This window comes from Drosophila sulfurigaster, chromosome 4, assembly GCF_023558435.1.
Source record: "Drosophila sulfurigaster albostrigata strain 15112-1811.04 chromosome 4, ASM2355843v2, whole genome shotgun sequence".
Classification (NCBI taxonomy): Eukaryota; Metazoa; Arthropoda; class Insecta; order Diptera; family Drosophilidae; genus Drosophila; species Drosophila sulfurigaster.
In genome coordinates this window covers 2,096,028-2,120,728 of record NC_084884.1, presented here as the reverse complement: position 1 = coordinate 2,120,728, position 24,701 = coordinate 2,096,028, and the positions used below count along the sequence as shown (strand labels likewise).

Below are 24,701 nucleotides of genomic sequence, written 5' to 3'. Positions count from 1 at the left end.
TAGCGATATCGAAATCGTATTGAAAATCCAAAGTTGATTTTACGGTTTCGATATACTGTTTCCACATTGTTGATTATTAAATAGTCGCAAATTACCGATATTACCGATAGCACGAAGAAATTAAAAATATTATTCGTTATCGAAATATTACAAAAAAATTGTGAAAAATCAACTTAGTTTTCATGTTTGCATTTTAAATTCAAAACGATTCCTAATACATGGAACAAGTTTAAATTAAATAAGTTAAATAAGTTTCGACTGTATTTTGCTGTCTTTATGGACCACTTTAAGGCAACGACAAAAATTAATTTACATATGCATGTACATATATTTTGAATTTAATTGTTACTATCAATTATTTAATGTGTGCCATCCACATTGCCTAATATTCTGAATGTCCTGGGTTGCGATTCCAAAAAATATCAAATTTGACGGAGATTGACTAAATACAAATATTAAAAAGAAGTAAATCTACATTTTCTTGGTTTTTATTTTCGATTAATAATTAATTTACATATGCATGTATATTTTGAATTTAATTGTTACTATCAATTATTTAATGTGTGCCATCCACATTGCCTAATATTCTGAATGTCCTGGGTTCCGATTCCAAAAAATATCAAATTTGACGGAGATTGACTAAATACAAATATTAAAAAAGAAGTAAATCTACATTTTCTTGGTTTTTATTTTCGATTAATAATTAATTTACATATGCATGTATATTTTGAATTTAATTGTTACTATCAATTATTTAATGTGTGCCATCCACATTGCCTAATATTCTGAATGTGCTGGGTTCCGATTCCAAAAAACATCAAATTTGACGGAGATTGACTAAATACAAAAATTAAAAAAGAAGTACAGTAGAATCCGGTTATAGCGACTTTTAAGGGAACACCTACGAACCAAAAGTTGAAAAATAAAATTTTGTATATTTTATGGTTGCCATAGGTTTTAAAATGCAACTAATTAAGACGCTATAAGCGGCGTCGTTATAACCGGATTCTACTGTAATTGTACATTTTCTATGTTTTTATTTTCGATTAATAATTAATCGATCTGCCGTGATCTCACTGTTCGAGCTGTTATTGGAATCGAGTCAAATCGAAGCGGTTTCGAATTTTAATAACGAGGGTTTTCTTCTTCGTCAATATATGTACATATTTTCACCGTTATGTCTTTGGAGATGTACTCTAAAAATACTTTTATTATTATTATACCCGCTACACATAGGGTAGAAGGGTATTATAACTTTGTGCCGGCAGGAAATGTATGTAACAGGTTGAAGGAGGCATCTCCGACCCTATAAGGTATATATATTCTTGATCAGCGTCAACAGCCGAGACGATCTAGCCATGTCCGTATCAACACCTAGATCTCAGAGATAAGAGATCTCAGATAAGAGATAAAGCTATGATTTTTCGAAAGCATTTGTTATGTTAGCACGCAGATCAAGTTTGTTTAAAATTTTAGCCATGCCCACTTCCGCCCCGCAAATCCAAAAATCTAATAACAAGCGTAATTTTAAAGCTAGAGTTGCGAATTTTGGTATATATTACTATAGCATTTATGATTCCTGAAAATTTGGTTGCGATCAGATAAAAATTGTGGAAGTTATTAAAGAAATGCAAATGTATGTGCAAAAACGCCTACCGTCTATGTTTAATACTGTTGCAGCATATTCGGTATAATTTGAGAAAAATACCGCAAAATATATTTCTTTTATTCAAACTATGTAGCGGGTATCTCACAGTCGAGTACACTCGACTGTAGCTTTCTTACTTGTTTTAAAGTAAATATTCTGATTATTATTTTTATTCTTAGTTAAATCGTATGCATAATGCGTTTGCTGTTAAACGAGGAGCAACAAGAGCCATAGAGTACAAAATAAAAGCTTTTTGGGAATGGAGCTTTAGCCATCATCTCTTTACTTTTGCTCTTTACTGTTGTAGGGTTTTTTTAAGAGTGGCCTATGCTGCAAATTTGACCTACGAGTGTGTATTTGCTGCTGCTACTTTGAATGCTGCGACGTTTCTCTTTAAGGTCCATTGCGGCTGCTGCAGTAGTGCTTACGCTCCTGAAAAAGGCCATCCAGGGAGAGATGGACAGTTAGATGGATTCTGTTGTTTCTGTTTTGCTGTGTTGTTGTTCTTTTCATGATGGCAACCTCTCTAATGTTTGGCTCCTCCGCTTGTTGTTGTATTACTCCGATGGTTTTAGCTTCTGCTGCTTGTACAAGAACTGCTTGGGCTTATCATGAGGAAATCAGTTTATCTACGGTTAATGGTATGCACAGATGTGTGTGCACCTATAACTGAAATTTATATTGAGCAAGGACTTTGTTAATAAATGTAGAAAATATTAAACTAAACAATTACAATTGCGGTAAGTACATCCAGTGGTAACTCACACATAACTATGTATATATATATATTTATATATATATTTGTAAGTGTCACAACTGTAAATGATAAAATTACGCGCTGGTGCCACTTAAGGGGACCTGGATGTATGTATGTATGTGTGTGTACTTGGAAGACACATCAGTGTTTGTCTTAACACCCACACATTTACAGAAACCAGCATAGGTGAAGAATCCTGTAACATAGGACACCCTATAATGCATATGCGCACATATGAATCGTTTAATACATAAGTATGTACATATGTACGCATGTCATTACATATATACAAGTGTACATAATTAAGATATTTATTTCTCTATGTATGTATTATATATTCAGGGCTATTATTTCAGCATTATATACTTTTATAATAGTTTATTTAGTTAAATATGTATGTGTAAGTATCTCTGTATGGATGAGTGTAGCGAGAATTGAACAAGTCTTTTGTATTAGTTGCAAATATGTACATAAGTATGTATGTATATACATACATACATAAATGTATTGATGTATTAAAAATATTTTATTTGTGTATTTCTAGTGCATATACCATATACATATGTATGCATGTAACTACAAATATATTTACATATATATGTATTAAAACATAGTTGCTTTGGTCGACAACACGGTACATATTGTACTGTAGAGAACACATTCTTTAAACGGAATAGTCTACATATCTATGTATGTACATATGTATGTTTATAGCCTTTGGATTAATTTAGTATTTTGTCGTTATATTAATTTTGTTTATGTTAGGTAGCGGGTCTCGTAAAGTCCAGAACACTCGGCTATAATTTACGATTTTTTGTGTGAGGTTATTTTTCAACTGTATAATGATTTTTAGCGCATCTTGATAGCATTTTATTGCCGAGCATGAACAGAAATGGAGCCCGAAACTTTAGTTACAACAATTGACAGTTGGCTTTATGTCTGTACAGAATTCAAAGAAACACAAATCGAATTTTTGCTTCTCTCGAGATTTGATACTATAAGATAATGCTGTCAAAGCTAGATTCTGAGAAAAATAGGATAATAAGTAAAAAGCTACCATCGAGTTTGCTCGTGCGCTATTCGCAACTTTAGCTTCAAAATTACAGTTGTCATTCGAGTTATGTCAATTTGCGATAGTGGAAGTGAACTTGAAAAATTTAAAACAATATTGATCTGCGATGCTGTTGGAAAAATGATATTTCTATATCTTATAGGCGTTCATACACACGGACCAAATTTTTCTGCCAAATTTAGTTGCCAAAATGGTCCCTAAAATTTGTGGAACTTGCAAAACAATGGCTTTTCCGTACGTCAAAAATTGTGCTTTATTCTTTTCACGAGAAAATGCCTACACACGTTTTCTTTCATTGTTTTATTGTATAGTATTTTATTATGTTTTTGCATGAAATCCCTTTGCCAAAGTCTGCGAAAAATTTGTCTGTGGAACAGCCAATTGCACACTCACAAACATATCAGTATCGAAGTATCGATACTTTTTATTTTGTGCTGGGAACTGCTGAACGAAATATCGAGTGTGCTCGACTGTAACATACCATTTTTAATAAAACAATATTATTTACATATACCGTAACAATTAATAAAATATACCTTCGAGTTAAAAATGTTCCAGATTGTCAGCCAAAGCAACTAAGACCCGATTGCAGTTGGCGTTTCTTTGTCACATAAGAGTATTTATTAAATAACCTCTACAATTTGTATATGATCGCAAGAAAAAATTTCAAGAAACATATGTAATATGTATATATAGCACAAATCTGTTGCTTACAAATGACGCATGCTTTTAAATTTTTTCGAGTTAATGTGCGTGGAAACAAGTGCTGTTAATATATTGTATACTCTCTGAGATTTGGGTGTTCATGCGGACAAACGGTCAGCTGTATCGACTCCGCTGTTAACGCTGATCAAGAAAATTTATAAATATATCGGAAATGATTTCTCTTACATACATTATTTTCTACCCTATGAATAGTGGATATACAATCTTATGAATAACTGTTTTCTATCATCAAGTACATTTTTTATTAACTTGTAGTGAATTGTTGTCTTATTAATTAAGGCCCTGTTCCCAGATGCGCGAAATCGTGTTTTCCCGCGCAACTCCATATTTAAAAAACAAAAATGCAAAATTTTTGCGACTTTATTTCGTCCCGCGTATCCCAACACAAGAAAATTGTAGAGCGTATCGAGCGTATCCGGTACTGAAATGTATGTGGATGTCAAATCAACTGTTCCACGTGCGAAAAAATAGACAACTCATTATTCCGCAACCATATCAGCAAAATGAAGAAAAGCATTAAGATCGATAATTAAAAAAAAATTAAAATAATGTTTCTGATGCATTTACTCATGAAGCGAAATAGCATTAATTAATATTTCGAGTCGCAAGACTTAATATGAAATTTAAAATCAAAAAATATTGCAGCCAAGTTGCAATAATATATCCCATACAAATAGGCAATGAATGTGATTTCATCTGTTTTTTATATTGTGCATTTATTTAAAAAGCAAATGTTCCGTGTTAAATTTGGAGTCATAAAGGTTACCGAAAACAGCGCTTAAAACTAAAATGAAACCTTTAAAATGTTCACATTAGGTTATTCAGAATAGCAAGTCCATTCTTTATTTTTATCGCTTAATTCATAATTTGGTAGCTTCTAATTGTAAAACGTTAAAATATACTGTATAAATTTACCAAAATGTTCTATATTTATTACGAGATTAAGCATCTTAATTACACTAGAGTGGTCCGCTTTGAGTCATCTTTGGCCTGACTGGTTCCGCCGTGATTCCAGTTACTCAATGCACGTGCGAAATTAACTTGTTTTGGCGGGTTAACAAAAGGTCAATTTTCTTAAAACCGCTCTAAGGAATTGCATGCATAATGCTACGGCCAACAATGGTTATTAATCGGCAACATTCATTTTTGGTGATTGAGTTAAGTTCACGTTCTGAAACATCTATTAATGTGCTCTCAGAAGGGCTACTATCTGCGTTCCGCCGATCCTGTAAGGTCTCCAGACCGACGAGACGATCGAAGCCACCTTGGTGGAACCCAGATTTCTCATCGCTTCGTGGCGAACTCTCTCTCCAACGAGTACAAGTCTCTCCTGAAGTCCTACAAGAAGAGGAGAAGGCTCTCCTGCTCAGTCCTAGACAACATTAAAGACACCTCCAGACTAAGGAAGCTGTTGTTCAAGCAGACTTCCAGTCCCAGTCTGCTTAAGTCGGGCGATGGAGTGTGGACGGAGAGCAGGGATGTATTGGAACAGAGAACAATGACTGGCAGCTCTTTCCTAGTCTCCCAGTTATGAGACCTCCTGTCGGTCTAAGCAATACAAACCAAATTACTTGGGCTATCGACTCCTTTGCAAAGGTAAGGTCGCCCGGTCTCGATGGACTTTTACCAGCGATGCTGCAAGCCAGCAAATCTGCGATTGTTCCATGATTATCGGAGATTTACACGGCGTGCCTCGCATGGTGTCATATCCCCACTTTTTGGAGGACCTCTAAAGTCATCTTTTTGCCTAAGGCGGGCAAATGCAGTCACGTGGTCCAAAATGGCTTTCGGCCACTCAGCCTAACCTCTTTTCTGCTTAAAACTGGAGAAGCTACTTGATATGCACATCAGGAGCAATTCATTGCATCTGATGGCCCCAAACCAGCAGGCTTACACGAAGGGCAAGCTGGGAAATGCACAACCACCCTCAGTTTCGTAATGGAACTTACGTTGCGGGAAGTTAAGGCATGGGCTGTAGCAGCCGGGCTCAGTATTAACGAGGACAAAACGGACGTTATCCTCTTCACAAAGAGGTATAAGGTACCTGCGTGGTCCCCTCCCAAGATAGGCTGCACTATGCTAAAGCCGAGCCTAGCAGTAAAATACCTAGGTGTGGTCCTGGATAGCAAACTGACATGGAAGCTCAACGTGTTAATGGCGAAGAAGGCCACCGGAGCCTTGTACATGGCGAAAAAGATGCTTAGCTGCACTTGGGCCTCTCTTCTCATCTCAGTTGTTCGCCTTATCCTCACCTATACGCTCCACCGGGACAGCTACGGACTTCCACTGGTCTATGCTTTGCCCCAACAGGGGCAGCTGGTCCTACCAAGTTCGCGTTCATTCTATTGTTTCGCTTTCTCTCGCAGTCGCAGTCGGACGTGTTTTTCTTCTTCATTCTTAAACTTTGTGATTTACATACAATTTCATGTCTATATTACTTGTGCTTAACTACTTACTTGTGTTTAACTACTGATTGTTAAATCGTTGTGTGTTTTTCTGTAGTAATTATACTACACCCTGTGCTTACTCTCTGTGTTTTGTGCTCTTTGTAAGTACAGATCATATTAGCATGCAATTATTTGACCTATTTTTGATTATATTTATTTATTTTTTTTGATTGGTTTAATAATCTTAGTCTGCTATAACAAGAAATGCCGGATGCCGGTTGGTGCCAAAATGGGTTTTGTTTGTTGCTGGTTATGCGATAACGTTGCACATGAGCTGGCTTTAACGGCAGTATTGTGGATTTAATTTCAGCCAAGTCAGGATTGAGATGGACTTGTGAACACTGTAGGGACTCTGAACGCCATATTGCTGGGTTTATACGGCATACGCGAACTGGTTTTAAAGATGTATTGGCGGGCTTTAAAAACTCTCCGATAGCTTCTCCGCTTTGGATTCTGGGTCGATTGCCCCAATTGAGCTTTCTGCCCCTGTTGATGTCCCAAGTTTATCCGTACCACCTGCTGGCGAATTAATGTCATTTAGTTCTCCGTCCCCTTAACCCTCGGTAGCTCTGGAAATTCAACATTACGTCATTAAGCATGGAATCTCCTGCTACTACTTCGATTTTGGTGTCGGCTGAAATGGAGACGGTTGAAGAAATTCCGCCACCACAATTCTCAGTCGATATCATCAGTGCTTTAACGATTGAAGAATCGCCTCCAGCTCCTGCTGTAGCTGTCCACAACACGTTAGTTGCGGTGCCACCGCTTTAACAGATTTTTGTCTCAAGCCTTGCCCCTGAAACGACATCTGATAATGTTCGGGCTTATATTAAGTCCAAATCTCAAGCCAGTATTAAGGTGGACAAATTTAATGTCTCGTACGAACGGGAGATTTCATCTTTTAAAATAAATGTTTCCGCTGAACAATTTAGCATGATGTGCAGTAAATAGCTTTGGCCGGAACACCTGTTAGTCAAAGAATTTGTTGCTAAAAAGAAAAATCGGTCTCCTGATTTTCTTCCTAACAGTAGCAAGAATTCTACTTCAAAGCCTTCGTCTATGTCTGTCAGTTCAAAAAACTAACATCTTCTTTACTTCTTGGTTATCAGAATGTAAGAGGCATTTGCAGTGAACTTACTGACCTATACTTAAATAGTATATCTTTCCCTTTCATAGTCATTGCCATTGAAACATGGTTAAAGAATGACATTCTTGATACGGAAATTTTTTAGTAGATTTTCCTTATACAGACGTGACCGCAAGGTACGTCGTGATGGTGAGTTTTTATTACAGTAGATGCTCAATTTTCTTCAGAATTGATTGATCACATCTCTGATATTGAGCTAGTTGCTGTAAAATTATCCTTTGGTAGTTTTATCATTTTCGTTTCTTGCTCATATATCCTCCTGCTTCAGATGATGCTTCGTATTTAGCTCATTTTTCTATAATTAATAACATTTATAACATGCTTTCTGATCGTGATCACTTTATAGCCCTTGGTGATTTCAATATTGCTGGTAAATCATGACATTCGGCCAAGAATTTTAATTGACTTTGCCCTCTGTGTTTATACCCGCTACCCATAGGGTAGAAGGGTATTATAGCTTTGTGCCGGCAGGAAATGTATGTAACAGGTAGAACGAGGCATCTCCGACCCTATAAGGTTTATATGTTCTTGATCAGCGTCAACAGCCGAGACGATCTAGCCATGTCCGTCTGTCTGTCTGTCCGTATGAACACCTAGATCCCAGAGACTATAAGAGATAGAGCTATCATTTTTTCAACAGCATTTGTTATGTTTGCACGCAGATCAAGTTTGTTTCAAATTTTTGCCACGCCCCTTCCGCCCACGCAAATGAAAAAATCGAATAATAAGCGTAATTTTAAAGCTAGAGTTACGAATTTTGGTACATACAATAACAACTATAGTAGTTATGAACATTTGGTTGCGATCAGATAAAAATTGTCGAAGTTATTAAAGAAATACTTTTGTATGGGCAAAAACGCCTACTTACTGGGGTCTTAGCTGCTTTGGCTGACAAACTGGAATATTGTGCCGTCTATGGTATATTTTGAATGTGGTACTATATCGATATACATCTATACCATTTGGTATATTTTTAGTATTTTTGTAGTATATTTGGTATATTTTGAGAATAATACCGCAAAATATATTGCTTTTATTCAAATCGGGTAGCGGGTATCTCACAGTCGAGTACACTCGATTGTAGCTTTCTTACTTGTTATTGATAGTCTTTTCGGAGTATCATTGTCTCAGATTAATGGTTCTCTAAATTGTTTAAACAGGTCTTTAGACCTTAGTTTTGTTTTAGACCCAGATTCCTGTTCTCTATATCTTCACCCGAAGACCCTTACCATCCCACTTGAGAAATTTCGTTGGAGCTGCCTTATATTGCGTCAGAGTCTAGTGTACGTTGTGTTTTGAGAAATTTGCCCTGCTTATATCTCAAACTGACTGATCGCAACCTTCTTTGTCTACGTACTTTGATATTGCGGTTGAATTTTTTATGCTACTTTGAACTCGCTTTTTGATGCTTGTGCTCCATCAAGAATTCCACATTTGTCTGATAAACCGTTATGGTTTACTAAGAAATTATCGAATTTAAAAATCGTAAGTAGAGACTTTACAAAAACTTCAAGGAAAGGTTTTTCTCTTGATTTTCTCCGCTATTGTGTTGCTCAAGCTGCTTTTCGCACTCATAGCAATGAGTGTTATAATAATTATTTGAGTAGGTGCAGAATAAGATTTCAGCGTGATCCTAAACGATTTTATGACTTCCATAAATCGAAGCGTAGATCCGCGTCATCGCCATCATTTATGTCTTTGGAGAATATGACAGTATCTAATGGTCCTGGCATTGCCGATTTATTTGCGGTCTTTTTCCAAACGACCTATTCTGTTCCTAGTTTTCAAAACTCCTTTTCTTATTCTTATTAGTTAAATTAATCTAATTGTATTTTTGGTTCTTTAATTACTAAAAGCTCTATTTTAACGGAACTATTGGCTATAAAACCTGTTTTATCGGCAGGTCCGTATGGAGTGCCTAGTTGTGTGCTAAGGTATTGTGCTAATAGTATCTGTAAGCAGCTTTTTAAATTGTTTCATTTGTCCGTAAACTCATGCTATTTTCCAAAAATCTGGAAAAAGTCATACATTCTACCTATTCTAAAAAAGGGAACAAATCTAAAGTTCAAAATTATCGCGGTATATCTAAATTGTCTCCGAAAACATTTGCAAAAATCATAACTTCTCAACCGCAACATCTGTGTAAATCTATAATTTGCCCTTACCAACATGGGTTTGTGAAATCTAGGTCCACTTCTACTAACTTATTGGAGTTCTCTTCTATTGTAATTAAAGGATTCAAGAATAAAATGCAAATAGATGCCATTAACACCGATTTTAGTAAGGCTTTTGACTCAGTAAGTCATCACCTCTATTGTATAAACTTTATCTTTTAGGGTTTCCTCATAGCCTAATTGAGTGGATCTCCTCATACCTTTACAACAGAATTTAGAATGTTTATTATATTGGATTTGTATCTAAATGTGTCCAAGTTACTTCTGGTGTGCCCCAGGGTAATCATTTGGGTCCTCTATTGTTCACTATGTTTATAAATGATCTCCCTTCTGTTATTGAGCATTCCGTGTACTTATGTACGTTGATGACGTAAAGCTTTCCTGACATTTAATGATAGTCTTGCAATGTCACTGTTGCAATGTGACCTTAATCGTCTTGAATCTTGGTGCAGAGTAAATATGTTACATCTCAATAGCAATAAATGTAAGTTTATAACCTTTTGTAGGGGTTCTTCCCATGTAAATAACTATGTTTTATATAACACTCCTCTTGAGCGAATTGAAGTTGTTAATGACTTGTTCTGGGATTTATAAAAGGCTGGTCGAAAGAGTTGAACGATCCCTTCATTACCAAAACTTTGTACGTCTCACTGGTTCGTCCTATCCTTGAGTACGGATCTCTTGTCTGGAATCCCCAGTATAGGGTTTATCAAGATAGGATTGAGTCGGTGCTGAAACAATTCTTGTTATTTGCTCTTCGTAGTTTAAATTGGAATCCTAATATTAGATTACCACCCTATCGCAGTAGACTTTTATTACTAAACCTTTCTTCTCTTTCTGACCGTAGAACTATGCAAGGTGCTGTTTTCATACAGAGACTAATTAATGGTGAAATAGACACTTTGGAGCAGTTAAGTCAAATTAGTTTTGCAGTTCCGGCCAGGATCACTAGGAATTTTCTTCCTCTTCTCATTTCAGGAAGAACTACTAACTTTGCTTGCCATAATCCCTTCCGTATTCTATGTGTGAATTATAATAATCTTAATAACGTAGTTTGCTCTAGTATATCTATTCCTCTGCTCAAAACCTTATTATTAGCATATTTATCGGGTATTTAATTGTTTTTCATCTTCTTATACATATGTATATCCTAACATATTTTTAAGTTAACTTAATTGGCTGTCCAGCGTCTTTTAATATTTATACGCTGTTTTCGATTAATGCATGATGTTCACAAATTTATTTTGTTTTGTCCGCGCGTCAACAAGCCCTTGATTGGTATCGCTGGGCCACTTGATGGTACTGCTGTTAGTACGTCAACATCCAAAGAAGTATGGTTATGGAATGAAATTGACTACATTGATTAAATTTATTTAAAATGCTCACAATCGGTATAATGATTCCATGAAAAGTATGTAACACGCAGAAAGAGGCATCTCCGAGCCTTTATTTCAAATGTTTTCTACGCCCACTCCCGTCCAGCAAATCGCCAACAATGGAATAACAAGCGTGATTTTAGAATTTTAAAGACGAACTATAGATTTTACGATTCCTAAAGATTTGTTTGCGATCAGGCAAAAACTATACAATTTATTTAAGAAATACCTTTGTAAGCCAAAGCACCTACTTACTAAGAGTCTTAGTTGCTTTGCCTGACATTCCGGTATATTTTATATAGTATATTTTGAATGTAGTATTTTGTCAATATACCAAATTAGCATATCTCGAATACATTTATTATTTTGGTATGGTATATTAATTTGATATATTTTCTTTTCTGCTTTCATTGAACTGTAGCTTTCTTACTTATTTTTATACTTCCTTATTTTTACTTAAAAGATTTATTCGACTTTAAATCAAATTAATAAAGTAAATATTAATAAATTAAATATGTATTCATTGATACACATTTCTTTGTGAATTTTTCCCTATTTGTTTGTAGGCAAGTGTTGAAAATAAAAACATTATTGCAACCATTTGCTTTATGGTGCTGCAATAATATTTATACGTATGTATATATGTATACAAGACTATTTTATACTTTTGTTTATTTGATCCAATGCACAATATCACCTATCTCGCGTCTTTGCAGTTTTCTCTGCCGCGCCTCTAACCAGACACGCACAGCATAAATATTCATGTGCCGAAGGCATGCTTCTTTGGCACATCGTATAACTTCTGATCTTATTAATTGTTATTGTTTAAAGAAGTCATAAATATAAACACAAATCCAATATTAATATAAATATGTATTGGTGCCGACCACTACTTAAAATGTCAAATAAAGAATTTAATGACTTGAGCGAGCAACATTGCTTTGTACGCTCTGATCGAGTTGTAATAATATACCATTCTTTTTATTATTATTATGTACTACTTTGCCTAAAAGTTCGAACTTAAAGTTGGCAATAGCGTACGGTAAAACAAGTAAGAAAGTTACAGTCGAGTGTGCTCGACTGTAAGATACCCGCTACCCATTTTAATAGGGCAAAATATTGCGGTATCATTTTCAAAATATACCGAAAATACTAAAAATATACCAAAAGTTATGTTTGGTATATCGATATAGTACACCATTCAAAATATACCATAGACGGCACGATTGTCGGCCAAAGCAACTCAGACCCCTAGTAAGTAGGCGTTTTTGCCCATACAAAAATATTTCTTTAATAACTTCCACAATTTTTATCTGATCGCAACCAAATTTTCAGGAATCATAACTATTATAGTAATTATTATTATTCGATTTTTTTGATTTGCAGAGACGGAAGTGGGCGTGGCAAAAATTTGAAACAAACTTGATCTGCGTGCAAACATAACAAATGCTGTGTTTCATACGGACGGACGGACATACGGACAGACGGACTTGGCTATATCGCCTCGGCTGTTGACGCTGATCAAGAATATATAGTATATACTTTATAGGGTCGGAGATGCCTCCTTCTACCTGTTACATACATTTCCTGCCGGCACAAAGTTATAATACCCTTCTATCCTATGGGTATAAAGAGTATTGAATGACCATCTAAGCGACATTTCTTCAACACCATAATCTCATTCTCGTTATTTTTGCGGTTAGTTTTCTAAAAAAAAATCAAAATCTCAGATCAAATTTTCAGATACATACATCGTTGTTCATAGTTAACAGGTCGGCTGATAAGTCCCCGGTCTAACAAAGAAAAACACATTTTTTGTCAAAATTCGTTTTATTATTCAACATAGTTCCCTTCAAGAGCGATACAACGATTATAACGACCTTCTAATTTTTTGATACCATTTTGGTAGTACTCCTTCGGTTTGCCTCAAAATAGGCCTCAGTTTCGGCGATCACCTCTTCATTGCAGTCAAATGTTTTCCTGCGAGCATCCTTTTGAGGTCTGAGAACAAAAAAGTCGCTGGGGCCAGATCTGGAGAATACGGTGGGTGGGGAAGCAATTCGAAGCCCAATTCATGAATTTTGCCATCGTTCTCAATGACTTGTGGCACGGTGGTTTTGGTCAAATGTGAGCTCGCGCGGCAGCCATTTTGCACAGACCTTCCGCATATCCAAATGTTGATGAATGATATGACCAACACGTTCCTTTGATATCTTTAAGGTCTCTGCTATCTCGATCAACTTTATTTTACGGTCATTCAAAATCATTTTGTGGATTTTTTTGATGTTTTCGACGGTAACCACCTCTTTCGCGCGTCCACTGCGTTCACCGTCCTCCGTGCTCATTTCATCACGCTGGAATTTTGCATACCAATCAATTATTGTTGATTTCCCTAAGGGAGACTACGGAAACTTATTATCAAGCCAAGTTTTCGCTTCCACTGTATTTTTCCCTTCAGAAAACAGTATTTTATCAAAACACGAAATTCCTTTTTTCCATTTTTTCACAATAACAAAAGTTGCTTCACAAAAGACGCTCTATCTCACAAACTAATTGACTGACAGACGTCAAATTTTGACACGAATCATTTGAAAGTTAGTACTATATAAAAATAATTTGAATTCAATACTAACGACGCCATCTATGTGTCAGACCGGGGACTTATCAGCCAACCTGTTATGTTCAAGTTCAGAAAGAATGGGATATAGTATACCATAAACATGTAATATAATGTAACATGGGTGTCTTAATATGTTTTGATTTGTGCTTAGTAATTCATATAAAATAAAATGTTTAATTTATTATTTTGAAAAATATTTCAACTTGTCTCTTATAGATGATAAATGTTTCTGAAATTTGAAAAAAAAACGTAAATTATGAATAATGGTATGAATTATGGTGGATTAATTGATTAACTAATAAAACCATCATAACCGGAGAAGCGACTAAAATGAAATCTTATGGAAAAGTAATTTTAGTTTTAGTGCTGATATGGAAGACAGATGTGGTAATTGGCGGAAAGTCCCAACCACAGGATACAGTATCAGTATCGCTACCAGGCGATATAATTCTGGGTGGTTTGTTTCCCGTGCATGAGAAAGGCGAGGGTGCATCGCCATGCGGGCCCAAGGTCTACAATAGAGGAGTGCAACGATTGGAGGCTATGCTCTACGCCATTGACCGAGTTAATAATGATTCAAATTTGCTCCCTGGTATCACGATAGGCGTACATATTTTAGACACATGTTCGCGCGACACTTATGCTTTAAATCAATCTCTACAGTTCGTGCGCGCATCGCTGAACAACTTGGATACCTCAATTTTGAATGCTCCGATGCTTCCAGTCCATTGTTGAAGAAAAATGCGTCTTCCGGACCAGTGTTTGGAGTCATCGGCGGCTCTTACAGTTCTGTGTCTCTGCAAGTGGCAAATCTTTTTCGACTCTTCCACATACCACAAATATCACCAGCTTCCACAGCCAAAACACTTTCCGACAAATCACGCTTTGATCTGTTTGCCAGAACGGTGCCGCCAGATACATTTCAGTCCGTCGCGTTGGTCGATATTATAAAGAACTTTAACTGGTCTTATGTATCCACAATTCACTCGGAAGGCTCTTATGGCGAATACGGTATTGAAGCGTTCCATAAGGAAGCAAGCGAACGACATGTGTGCATTGCTGCTGCTGAGAAAGTACCCAGTGCAGCAGATGATAAGGTCTTTGATGCAATTATTAGCAAACTACTAAAACCAAGTGCTAGAGGTGTTGTTCTTTTCACTCGTGCTGAGGACGCTCGACGCATTCTACAAGCGGCGAAACGCGCAAATTTAACGCATCCGCTGCATTGGATAGCAAGCGACGGGTGGGGCAAACAGCAAAAGCTCCTTGAAGGATTGGAGGACATAGCGGAGGGTGCAATAACGGTTGAGTTGCAATCGGAGATTATTGAAGACTTTGATCGTTATATGATGCAATTAACGCCACTTTCCAATCAGCGTAATCCTTGGTTCGCAGAATACTGGGAAGATACTTTTAACTGTGCTATAAAAACAGCTCTGAAGATAATTCAACAAACCATGAACGAAGAGTTATTTGTGATGATAACTTAAGGTTATCAGAAAAAGTTGGGTGAGTATCTAAAACAAATTGTTAAATTTCGATTAGTATTGTGCCATTTTTGCGCAATTATCGTTTGTGCCATTTTATTATATTTTAATTAAACCAGACTTAAAATAAGTGTGTAATATATATATAATATAACAAATGATACGGTTTTATCGTTTAAGCTTTGTAAACAAATGTACTAGAAAAATAGTGGAACCTCTTCGGGTCGAAGTGCGAAGACAGCGCGCAACGTACGTCACACACTCGGTTGAGTCGCAGATCGCAAGCGGAACGATGAGCACGAGCGTATTTCTTCGCGTTGTGGTTTCGTGTATGTATGCGTCTATATAACATAGTATATACATGTTCGCCTATATTAGTATGTGTTTGCATATGAAGTTTTGCAACGTGCAGTTGCCGCGCAAACTAGCACTAGCGCACTTCAATTTTTTTTGTTAGCCTCGACGAAAGTATCGAAAATGACAACGACAGCTGATGAAAACACATAGGGAATGCATTGGCTCTGTCGATAGTTTGATATTTAAATACTATAAACAAAATTATTTTTATATTCTGTAGATAACAATAACATTTCAGAAAATTTGAGAAAACAAAAATTAATACTGATAAAAAAATCATTTAAATATTAATATCAGAAACTTATTTTGGCTAATATATTTAATTTTTGATTGTAATTATGTTTGTAATATATTTCTGTAATTGTATCGTTACCCGATTTGAATGTATTTATTTTTTAAAGTTCAAATTTTTTAAATAGAGTTTTAAATAAAGTTTACACAAAATAATGATGGCTTTATTTTAATATTTAAATGTACAAATTTTCAATCATCAAAAATCAAAATTAGTTAATACTTCTGTAAGTAAGCTAAAAAAGGAATGAAAATTTGTAAGCCGCATTTTTAAAAAATACAAAATATGTGTGTATTCTTGCTTGCAAACTATCAGCAAAGCCAATGCAGTCCTTATGGAGGCGCCATTTAAATGCAATCATCTAAGACACGAGCAATTGATGTCATTTTGATTTTCGAGACTTGCGTCGCGGAAAACAAAATTGACGTGCTCTATCGCTAGTTTGCGCAGCAACTGCAAGTTACAAAACTTCACATGCATACGCATTTTAATAGATACATAGACGCATACATACAAACTCGTGCTCATCGTTCCGCATGCGACTGAACCGAGTGTGTGACGTACGCTGCGTTCGCAGTGCGAACTTCGCACGTTGAATTTCAAAATGAGTTGAAGAGGCCCTGGGGTTCTAATTGCAGCGCTCGGCTCTTCTAAGGTCGCAATAATGCTGTTGCGAATAATACGTTTCTGCTTCAAGACGTAAAGTATCTACGTTGCGTAAACGTAGAAGCCATTCAAAAGGCTTGTACCGGCATACTGGCGGTCACACCGGCCAAACGATCTAAAACATTCGTTCGACATGCTTTTGAATCTATATATAATATAATATATAAATGAAAGTCTATAATGTTTGACCACTTATAAATCAAGAACGGCAGAACAGATTTAAGTGAAAATTGGTAGGGAGGTAGCTTAGAGCCAGGAGACTGCTATTACTCCACCGACATGACTGCATTTATAGTAATGAATAACAGTAAGTAGGCTGTGAGCGTTACGTATCATACACGATATTATGTATTTATACATTTTTCATTTATTTTACAGTCAGCAATGCCGCGAGCAAGACGATAAAAAATAAATAAAATAAAAATAAATAAATAAAATAAAAAAATGAATGGTTGAGTGTGCCAGCCATTTTAGCGGAAAAAATTGTGAAATCGGCACAATTTTAAAAATCTGAAATCGAAAAAGATTGTAAAATCGGCAAAATTTTTAAAATCAAAGAAATTTTAAAATTGGCAAAATTTTGGAAATAGAAAAATTTTAAAGTCGGCAAATTTTTTAAAATTGTAAAACCGCCAAATTTTTGGATATTGAAAAATATATAAATCGGCATTAATAATGAATAAAATAATATAGGTTTTCTAAATGGTCCTTTTTACTGAATAATGGAAATAAATAAAAGTGCATGGCAATTTCTATCTTATAAATGTTTATTTAAACAATTTTTCCCCAAACCCTTATTTTCAAGACCCACGAATCTAGGTTCAAAGTCATGCATATTATTTATTTTTTTTGTTTTGTATTTTTGTTATCGGAAGTTAGCGTAGCAAACATTTAAAAGTACCTTGATATAAAATGTAGGTGTTCGTACGGAAAGGCAGAAAGACGTGCGGATATACATCGTCTCGACTGTTGACGGTGTTACACACGTTCCATGTTAACAAAATATCATGTAATATTTACCTGTACATACGATAATTTAGCGAGAATGTGTCTATATTTTTCGGTACGTTCAGACATAGCTAAGTCGTCTTTGCCGTTGGCGGTGATCAAGGATATAACACATATGCCGTGTTAGCAAAATATCATATATTATTCTACGACATATAGCGATAATTTACGACAATTTAGCGATTAGGTATATAGAAAATAAATATATATGTTTTTTTGTATGTGTTTTGCTTTAGATATGAACAAGAATCAAAAACACAGTTCGTTGTTGATGCCGTCTACGCCTTTGCCCATGCGCTTCATCACTTACACACTGATCTGTGCACGCTGAATAATGAAAATGAAGGAGGTCAACAAAGTCATGCACATAGCGAGTCCGTATGGTATCGCAAGCCAGTAGTTGACATCCATTCACAGGCGTGTCCTGATATGGCCAGCTATGATGGCAAAGACTTTTACAATAATTACTTGTTAAACGTCTCATTTGTTGGTACTGTTTCGCTTTCTATTATACAAACACCACACATTTAATCAAACCTTGATAATATTTCTTAATTGCTGCAGATCTGGCTGGCAGTGAAGTAAAATTTGATCGTCAAGGAGATGGCTTGGCTAGGTATGATATATTAAATTATCAACGACTGGATAATTCTACTGGGTATCAATACAAGGTAAACAGTATTAACTTTTTAAAACGTCACAAATTGTGAGATCAGCATAAACCTATTCTCTTTATTATTAATATGCAGTTATGTATATGTAAATATGTTTATTATGTTAAGACGTACTTAATCGCTGTAGATTTTTTTCCATTGATAAATACTTAAAACATTAAAAACAAATAAGTCCTAATGAATTTGGTTTGCCTTCGAAAAGCCTCTATTTTAATGTGAAAATTGCACATTGCAGACTTGAGCATTAGGTAATAAAAGTTGAGTTTCTTATAATAATAATTGTAAAAGCAAATTGTAATTAATTGTAAATAGTTAGATCAGTAATATCAATGATCCTATTTATTGCTTATGATCGATTTCAATCACTGTTTTTGTGTAAGACCTCATCAACTTTATAATGGAAGGTGTACTTTGGGGTTATACGAGTACACTTCTGTATCTTCTAATGTAAGTCAGTACACAGTAGTGCACCAGTGAAATACCTTATGGTCTGTGGGACAGCTAACATGTAAATTGTATCCTCTGAGGTAAGATTTGTTGTTTTATTAAGTTGAGACCAACCTTCTTACATCGGTAACATGTCTCATTCAGTCCTAACTAAAAAGGACGAGGTCGTAGGTTGTGTTGTCTGTGGGTAATTTATTGTCAACGAGGTTAATATAGATGCGTAGTGATGCGAGCATTGTATCCATCCATACTTCCTCCTTTTAGATTGTCCGAAGCTAGTGTAGGCCCTACGGGGTACCTACCTTACTTTTAGAAGCTTACAGTTTACACATCTTAGTAGTGACATATTCACAAATGTAAGATTGTTAAATTTTATAACAGAACGTAATTAAATAAAAATAACACTTAAAATTAATTTATATAATGTAACATGTTATGTAACATATTTGAAGGTAATTGGAAAATGGTTCAACAACCTTGAGCTGAATTTGGAGACCGTGGTCTGGAATAAGGAACAGGAAATGCCAACATCAGCATGCTCATTACCTTGTAAAGCGGGAATGATTAAAAACAACAGGTTAGATCGAATCGATTTATCTGTCATATCCGGAATATGTTTTAAAATATATAATTTTTATATAATCTTAGGGGATACGTGCTGTTGGATCTGTGACAGTTGTGAGCCATACGAGTATGTTTATGATGAGTTCACTTGCCGTGATTGTGGTCCGGGCCTATGGCCCTACCCCGATAAATTATCATGCTTTGCTCTAAGCATACAGTACATGAGCTGGAATTCATTGTTTGCAATCGTTCCTATGATAGTTGCACTTATTGGTATTACGATGACTGTATTCGTTATTGTGCTCTTCGCCAAAAACCACGATACACCACTTGTGCGAGCGTCTGGCCGTGAACTAAGCTACACTCTATTGTTTGGAATTTTGGTGTGTTACTGCAATACGCTGGCTCTGATTGCAAAGCCAACAATTGATCATGCGTATTGCAAAGATTCGGTATCGGCGTCGGCTTCTCAATTATTTACAGCGCGCTCCTTACAAAAACTAATCGCATATCGCGGATCTTTCACTCTGCATCAAAGTCGGCCCAACGACTTAAATATATCTCACCCCAATCTCAAGTTGTGATAACCTCATCATTGATCGGTATTGTCTCTAATGTTTAATTTATGTTTTTTATTGCTATGTTAACAATACACTTTCTTGCTGCTTAAATAGCAATACAAGTCTTAATCACTATGATATGGATGATTGTGGAACCGCCAGGAACGCGATTTTATTACCCAGATCGAACGGAAGTGATTCTTAAGTGCAACATCCAGGATATGTCCTTCCTCTTCTCGCAGTTGTACAATATGATACTAATTACGATTTGCACAGTATATGCTATTAAGACAAGAAAAATACCCGAGAATTTCAACGAATCGAAATTCATTGGCTTTACAATGTATACCACATGTATCATATGGCTAGCGTTTGTGCCAATTTACTTTGGTACCGGGAACTCGTATGAAGTGAGTTCGTACAAAATTAATCAAATTTCAAATAAAAATTATATACCCACTACCCAGGTAGAGTATTAAGACTAATGATTAAATCATTGAAACTAGTGACTGTGGTATCCACATTACAAAAATACAGAAAAAATGTTTTTTTCAAGAATTGTAATGTAAATATGAGTGTTTAATTAATCCTGAGTATAGAGAATTCGGAGAGGAGTTTCATTATAGTTGATATTGATTCTCTATCAGAGTTGCCGACATATTTTGTTTTAAATATTTTAATATTCTCTTCACATTTGGGTAGTGGGTATAAAATAAGAGAAGTTGAGAATAGCATGTCAACGAAAAGACATATATTAAATCTGAATATTTGGTATTCTTAACTTAAAATTTCTAATTTTACAGGGGTTTTCCAAACATCAATTTTTGATTTATGTTTTATATATTTTAACATCGTATAAATGGTATGTTTATTTTTTATAAATTGTAATTTTAATATACATACTTACAAATTTGTTTGGCTTCTAATTGAAATTTCAAATTTATCATTTCGTTAAGTTGATATTATCGAAAGCAACTTTAAAATAATAAATGAATCATAAAACACTTATTAAATATTAATTTTAAGTTTAAGTAACACGTTAAATATTTATTAACTTAATACCTTCTACCTTTAGATTCAAATTACAACATTATGCATCTCAATTAGCTTAAGTGCTTCAGTGGCGTTGATCTGCCTTTATTCGCCTAAAGTATACATATTGGTCTTTCATCCGGATAAAAATGTGCGAAAACTAACAATGAATAGCACAGTATATCGACGCTCTGCCACAACTGCAGGGGGTCAAGCAATGCCAACAAGTTCGGGATATAGCCGCACGCCCCTCGGAACTGGAGTTGGTATATCTGCAAGCGCTAACGCTGCTACAATAGCTGCGTCGTCAGGACGAGCTTCACAAAGTGGTAGTCAAAACAGCCCAAGTCCCGACATAACACATAAGCAAACAATTATTCAAAATAATGAGGAAGCATGGATTGATTCACAAGCAACTCCAAAATGTGAATGAAATTTCGAAAATATAAAGCACTTTTAAGCAACATAATCGAAAAAGTAAATCATACATTTTTTTCATAGCATTAAACCATATCTATTGCTCAGATATTTTTATGACAATTGTTTGAATCATTAGAATTTTTCAATCAGATACACATAATTATGCTGAGTGATAAAAGTTGGATATATGCAGTAAAACAAAATCTTCCTATGAAATTAATTCAGTCATTTTAAATGTAGGCTTATCAATTATGGTCAACATTTATATAAATATTACAAGATCGGTCACCACAAAAATCAATTTGCTATATTTATAAGTGGAACGGTCTGCCGACGATTTTAAAGAAATTGATTATGGAAATTTATTATTGGTCTTGCCAGGCACTACAATTTAAGGCTTTAAGATTAGTTTAATACAGCTTTACACAGTGACTCAGTTTCCGAAAACTTGTAGCGAATTTCACATATTCCTATATTGGTATTTATAAAAGAACTATTAAAAATTATAATTTTAAAATATCGTTTTTTATTTATAAGAAATATTTTTTCAATACTTCCGGTTTTAAGGGCCAGTTCCAAAGATGTTATTAATAATTTATTAATTTTAAATTTACCAATTTTATTTTACAAATACCTTGTTAATTTGACTTGAACAATTCCAGGCGTTTAACAAAATAAAGAATTAATAAATCACGTATGAAATTCAATATATAAATATACATATTTACATACTTTGCAGTTCCGGTATTCCAATAAAATATTTTTCGGTTCAAAACAAGTAAGAAACCTACAGTCGATTGTGCTTGACTGTGAGATACCCGCTACCCATTGTGAATAAAAGTAAAACCTCATTGCAATGAGTTTTTCCATGTACAAAAGTATTTCCTAAATAACTTTTACAATTTTAATCTGATCACAACCAAATTTTCAGGAATCTTAAATACTATAGTTATTATGATATGTACCAAATATCGTCTCTAGCTTAACACTTGTTATTCGATTTTTGACCTTTGCGGGGGCGCAAGTGGTCGTGACAAAAACTTGAAACAAACTCGTTCTACGTTCAAACATAAATGCTTTCGAAAAAGAATATAGAGTTGTCTCTTATGGTCTGTGATATCCAATGTTTCATACGGACAGACAGACGGCTATAACTATATTATCTTGATTGATGAGGCTAATCAAGAATATAATATAATTATATTTTCCGGTTACATGAAGAAAAACAAACGATTTTATTTTTTTATCCATAGATAAACTTTATTTTTTATTTTAAAATGCGGGATACGCGTCTTGTTTGAGGAAAGTGTCTAAAAACTAAATTTACAATTTGTTGTGTTTGAACAAGAAACTTCTTATAGCGACTTAAAACTACCATGTGTGTATGGCTCTATGCGTGCGATAGTGTTTTTATGCTGTGTATCAAATTGCTACAGAATGTTTTAGGTGGAATTTAAAGAGTGGCGTGATTATCGAAAATAATTTTGGTATATACAATAATAACTATAGTATTTATGATTCCTGGAAATTTGATTGCGATCAGATAAAAATTGTGGAAGTTATTAAAGAAATACTTTTGTATGGGCAAAAACGCCTACTTACTGGGGTCTGAGTTGCTTTGGCCGACAATTTGGTATATTATACCGTCAATGGTATATTTTGAGTGCGGTACTATATCAATAAAACAAATACAACATTTGGTAAATTTTTTAAATTTTTGTAGTACTTTCGGTATGTTTTTAAAATAATACCGCAATATTTTGCTTTTATTCAAAATAGGTAGCGGGTATCTCACTCGAATGTAGCTTTCTTACTTGTTATTTTTGCATGCAGATCAAGTTTGTCTTATATTTTTGCCGTGCTCACTTTGGTCTAGGCAAATCGGAATAAACCGACCAGCAAGAGTAATTTTGAAAATAGTTACGATTTTGTACAATAACAACCACAATATTTATGATTCATGAATATTTGTTTCCGATTGAATCAAAATTGTAAACGGAATTGAATTGAAGAAATTCTTTTGTATGGCAAAAAATGCTTTCGGGTCTTAGTAGTGATATATCGTGTACTATACGGTATGGGTAGCGCGTATCTTACAGTCGACTCGACAAATTTGATGCTTACCTAACCCGAGGGTTTTATAAAAAGAAACCACAAAAACTACAAACAAATTGCCTACATAACCCGCGTGCTTTATGAATCATTTTAAACATTAATAAATTTATTTAATTAATAATAATAAATTTTTTGGTAAAAAGGCGCCAGCTACAATGCCGGGCAATCACTAAGCAAAGTTATTTTTAGTAAAATTCTTTACCACTCTAAATTATGTTAATTAAATTTTATTTAATATTTTTAATAGTTTAGGCACGCAAGTTTGAAAGAAAGAGCAATATATAATATGCGCTGACATATGTTATACAGGTATATAGACATCTCCAAAAGAAGGTCCGATCCCAACAATTAAATTAATGTTATTTTATTTTATTTAAATACTTTCAATGACTAAGTACTGCACATTAAAAAAATTAATTGTAGTGGAAACATTGCAAGGCAATCTTCATCAGCATTGTTATCTTTAGTTCCGTGTATGATATTCTTTTATCGTGTTCTCACAAATCCTTACTACAAAAGACCGAATATAATTAAAATAATGTTTAGCAAACTGAGCAAAAATATTACGTTCGTCAATTGATGTTACAAATTTCAAGAAAAACATAATAAATTTAAATGTTAATAAATTAACAATTACATTTCTTCATTATTTTAAAACGATTTTTCTTTCAATTCTTTCATATACGTATCGGTTTAAAAATTGTATTTGTTTTTTTTTTAATACTCATCATGTAATTGCTCTTAAAGCTGCAAGTAAATGCAAATACAAAGAGTAGTTTCGAAACTACGTAGCTGAGTGGTCAACAACAATCTAATGGGCATAAAATTATGTATCCATAAAAATCTGTTTACATATAACATTATATAAAAGTGTACATTTAGAAAAAAATAAAAAAAAGATAATTTTGTTTTCTAATTCTTGGGATATCTAAAGAATGCGTAAAACTGTTATGAGTATTCGAAAATTTAACGGGCATCCAATTTTAAAAATCAAAAGCTTATTTGTTGAATGTTAAAACCAGAGCCAGCAGTGCAGCTTAAAATTAAACCTAAATATTTCCATATATAACTTCCGATTGTAGTTTAATTTTCAGAGATTATTTATATTATTC

General features: G+C 34.6%; 1 protein-coding gene across 1 annotated transcript; it reads left to right on the top strand.

Moving 5' to 3' along the window:
• The first annotated feature begins 2,149 nt into the window (after positions 1–2,149).
• Positions 2,150–22,667, top strand: LOC133846887 (metabotropic glutamate receptor). Its single transcript, XM_062281598.1, is given in 10 exon segments — positions 2,150–2,388; positions 14,184–14,664; positions 14,667–15,395; positions 15,398–15,476; positions 18,014–18,267; positions 18,342–18,448; positions 19,351–19,888; positions 19,891–20,064; positions 20,137–20,432; positions 21,098–22,667. Coding segments are annotated over 9 exon segments (2,934 nt in total). The 5' UTR covers positions 2,150–2,388; positions 14,184–14,297; the 3' UTR covers positions 21,488–22,667.
• Positions 22,668–24,701: the final 2,034 nt, after the last annotated feature.